Source organism: Dioscorea cayenensis, chromosome 14, assembly GCF_009730915.1.
Source record: "Dioscorea cayenensis subsp. rotundata cultivar TDr96_F1 chromosome 14, TDr96_F1_v2_PseudoChromosome.rev07_lg8_w22 25.fasta, whole genome shotgun sequence".
Taxonomy (NCBI): Eukaryota; Viridiplantae; Streptophyta; class Magnoliopsida; order Dioscoreales; family Dioscoreaceae; genus Dioscorea; species Dioscorea cayenensis.
In genome coordinates this window covers 9,655,230-9,658,858 of record NC_052484.1, presented here as the reverse complement: position 1 = coordinate 9,658,858, position 3,629 = coordinate 9,655,230, and the positions used below count along the sequence as shown (strand labels likewise).

The window sequence follows — 3,629 nt, the reverse complement described above, 5'->3', positions numbered from 1 at the left end:
CTCCAGCTTTTACAAACCTTGGCTCAGGTGGCAAATCAGTATGAAGCACTTCATGGGCAATAATATATATATATATACAATACATAAACACCAAACTGAATTTCACGAAGAAATGCAACGAGTAGGCTGCAATGGAGACAAGTAATGCTCCATTGCCCCGCCATACTAGTTACATGATAAGGGACACACGTGTGAACTGAACCCTCAAGAGACTTCATTTCAATTGGGCAACAACCATGGCTGCAAAAAAAAAATTTTCCCCGCCAGTGCACCCAACTAAATGGAAGCACGCATCGAGGATACATTCATATGAATAGTACATTGCCTCAGTGCTTGTTAAAAACATTGCCTCATCATTGCCAAAATACCTGTACCTGCAGCTAGAAAACAAACATAAAGAAAATACAAAATATGAATACATGAACCACAAAAGCATGACATAAGTAAATCAAAGAAACATTGGTAAAGAACATAAACAAATTAAACAAGACAAACCAAATAGGAAATAACCTGCAGAGGCAAATAAATCAAAACACGGCAGATTATGTCTACATATGTCTAGATAGCTGCATCATAGATAGTGTCATAGATAGAATACCATAGAACGAGGCCACATGCTACAGCCATGTCCACAAACAGTCAGTTGCATGCAAGGTATCAGCAAACAAAATGTAACATGATTGTTTGACCAAGTGCATGGGATGAAACTAGTGCAAGATGCAGACCTAATATGGATGCAGATAATGCATAAAGCAGTGCAGATAATGCATAAAGCAGTCATGTCCCAAACAACTCTTTAGCTAAACAAGGTCCAGTAATCCCCTGCAGCAACCAACATTCAAGCAAGGTTGGCGAGATACTTCCGAACCCAGGCCTCCCTCATCTCTAACCGTTTGACCATGAACTTTCTCGCTTCAGTTTCTCTCTCCTGGAGATAATCAAACACATCTTCCAGCACATGCTCAGTGAAGCCCTCAACTTCCATAACCCTTGAATACAGTGTTTCTGACCAATGTGTAGGGTTTCTAATTGCCGCTGCCATTTCCCCGACAACTGTCACCAGATCAACCATCATTGGAATGTCTTTGCTCCCCTTTGTTCGTTGGGATCTCATGCTCGATGACGTTGCAGGACTACGCGCAATTGGAGGTGCTGAATTCCCAGTGCCGTCATCATCACTATTAGGTTGATCGACTGGTGAGTCCGAGTTCTCATTCTCATTATTTTCGTCTCCAATAGTTTTCTCTCCAAAATCCGAATACAGAGATGTCGCATATGACCCTGTCGCACTATCCTCGCCACAAATAATCCACAACCCTTCATAGTTTTCAATAGGTTTGTTGATGAAAGCTTTTGCAGCTGGATGTGCCTGCATACAAAATCCAAAAAAAAAAAACAACATGACTATGACTGAACACAGATAACAAAGCATGCAAAAAAAAAACTAACCAACAAACAAAAGAAATATACCTCCGTATAAGTGAATGCAACGATTGGGTCAAGGGTAATCATTTTCGTTTCGTCGTCCCATCCCGCCCCACTCAAGTCTCTTGCCTTTTTAATCTCCACGTATCGAGCCTTCAGTGTCCGGTAGTGGTTCTCAACATTTTCCGCTGTAAAGTCAGTGTTAAATTTGGTATTCACTGTCGATGCAGCATGGGCAAAAGCAACTCTTTTTAAAGATTTGTCACACTTCAGCCCTTTGTTGGCTTGCTCAACCAACACCGGAATCAGAAAATTATCAAATTCTGCCTTCCATCTCTTATTGGGAGTTCCGCGTTTTCCTTTGGCAGCCCTCGCATTCGCACTGTCATTTGCGCAATTTCCAACTTCCATGCTCGATGAAATTCTAATTATGAAAACTAATGATGCATGTCAGATGGTGCGTGCAATATACTAGATTGAACAAGATGGTATATGCTATATGATGCAGGAATATTCATAAATAATGAAAATTTTCATGCATGACAAAGGAAAAAACCACACAAACTCATGAAAACCCAAAACCCAAAACACAAAAAAAACAAATACCCAATAAAGTGTTGAAGATAGCATAGCATGAATAACATTTGAAAAGAGCAGACATACATTGCAGTAATATAAAGCAATTCATAATTCTAGAAAGAGTAGTTAATACAATTCATCCGAACAACAATTGCTAGCATGTCTAATACAGTCAAATGCATGCTTGTACCGCATAAATTTAATACATGCAAGATATGAAGATGTTCATGGAAATCATTCTGGGAAAGCAAATTAAGCAGGCAAAGAAACACATCAACTAAAAATAGCATTCAGATACTGCCAGAATATTGACACCACATCTCATTAGCGATTCTATCCCTTAACTCGACCCACTGTCTGTTCTCTTCACGTTGTTCTCGCTGTGAACGAGGCTGCGATGCAAGAACCTCATCATCCTGCAATCTTCTGTCATGGAAGATTTGATCGCTTGGATCAACACCTGCTATGTAATTATGAATGATACAACACGCAAGAACCAACAAAACTTGAGTCTTGAAAGGGAAAAACGGGTGGGAAGTCAAAATTTTGAATCGATTCTTTAATGTGGCAAATGCACGCTCAACACGTGACCGCAACATAGAATGCCTTAAGTTGAATAATTCCTTTGGGTTCATTGGAGCCCTTCCGTTATGTTCTTTTAAATGGTATCGAACACCTCGGTAAGGCGCAATAAACCCATTCATGGTCGTATATCCCGCATCAACCAAGTAATATTTCCCTACAAGAGTTTACTACGATGAATCATAATTCAATTGCAAAAGGTTGAGGATCTAAAAGGTAAAGACAAGATTGGCAACCTTCTATTATCTTGAGGCCCTCAGGTTGTGGCCGTGATATTGCATCTCTTAATACGGTGAAATCATTTGCAGATCCTTCCCAACCAGCAAGTACATAGGTGAACTTGAGGTCTGGGTTGACTACCGCTAGCACATTTTGCGTTGGTCCTTTCCGACCACGAAAACGTGGTAACTCTAACGGGGGAACGGACGCATCAACATGCGTACCATCCAACAACCCAACACAGTCCTACAGGACAAGTAAGCGTTATGGACATATCAATTGGATGTAGTATTTATCTTCAAAATTTTCTATAGGATTATGACATACTTACTTTGAAGTGAGGATACCAATTTGGGTTAGCTTCAATCTCGGGGTGACAGATCCCACTAGGAGGTTGTACAAAGTCATCACGTAGTGCACATACCGCAGTTAGAACATTATTAAAATATCTGCTAATTGTTTCCCCTGATCGGAGAAACTCTATTCGCATTGTTCTATTCTTCGTATTGTGCCCAACTATGTGTAGGAAAATTGCTAGTTGCTCCTCAATGGACACATGTCTTGTATCCACAAGTAAGTGCCTATCACGCATAATGGAGGATAAATGCATGAATGGCCCTACATCCATCCTAAGGTAACTAACACAGTAGTCTTGTCCACCCCTTAATATACGTTCCATGTGGCGCTTCCTAGTTAGGTCTCTGAAAAGAGAAGGCTGTCGAGACCTTGACACCCTAGGTTGGTGCATTTCTTCAAACAAAAAAGCAACTACTACAACAATTGTTGTGAATGCGGCTGTGAGGGGTATGGCATGCTCATTATGA

At 40.5% G+C, this 3,629-nt stretch overlaps 2 protein-coding genes across 2 annotated transcripts; both read right to left on the bottom strand.

Annotated features, from left to right (window-relative positions):
* Positions 1-838: 838 nt before the first annotated feature.
* LOC120276102 lies at positions 839-1,836 on the bottom strand. Its single transcript, XM_039282835.1, has 2 exons — positions 1,471-1,836; positions 839-1,369 (listed from the first exon to the last, which is right to left on the bottom strand). Exons 1-2 carry the CDS (start codon positions 1,834-1,836, stop codon positions 839-841), a joined length of 897 nt encoding a protein of 298 aa, XP_039138769.1.
* Positions 1,837-2,294: 458 nt separating this feature from the next.
* Positions 2,295-3,295, bottom strand: LOC120276101 (protein ALP1-like). The gene is made up of 3 exons (XM_039282833.1): positions 3,137-3,295; positions 2,823-3,051; positions 2,295-2,743 (listed from the first exon to the last, which is right to left on the bottom strand). The coding sequence occupies exons 1-3, from the start codon at positions 3,293-3,295 to the stop codon at positions 2,295-2,297; spliced, it is 837 nt and encodes a 278-aa protein (XP_039138767.1).
* Positions 3,296-3,629: the final 334 nt, after the last annotated feature.

What these genes read in the sequence shown, in the direction of transcription:
- LOC120276102 (XM_039282835.1), bottom strand. Translation starts at nt 1,836, where the DNA reads ATGGAAGTTGGAAATTGCGCAAATGACAGTGCGAATGCGAGGGCTGCC. An exon ending in TTGCATTCACTTATACGGAG is followed by an intron (nt 1,370 to 1,470) that starts GTATATTTCTTT and finishes TTTTGTATGCAG; the next exon opens with GCACATCCAGCTGCAAAAGC.
- LOC120276101 (XM_039282833.1), bottom strand. Translation starts at nt 3,295, where the DNA reads ATGCGAATAGAGTTTCTCCGATCAGGGGAAACAATTAGCAGATATTTT. An exon ending in ATTGGTATCCTCACTTCAAA is followed by an intron (nt 3,052 to 3,136) that starts GTAAGTATGTCA and finishes CTTGTCCTGTAG; the next exon opens with GACTGTGTTGGGTTGTTGGA. An exon ending in GGGCCTCAAGATAATAGAAG is followed by an intron (nt 2,744 to 2,822) that starts GTTGCCAATCTT and finishes AAACTCTTGTAG; the next exon opens with GGAAATATTACTTGGTTGAT.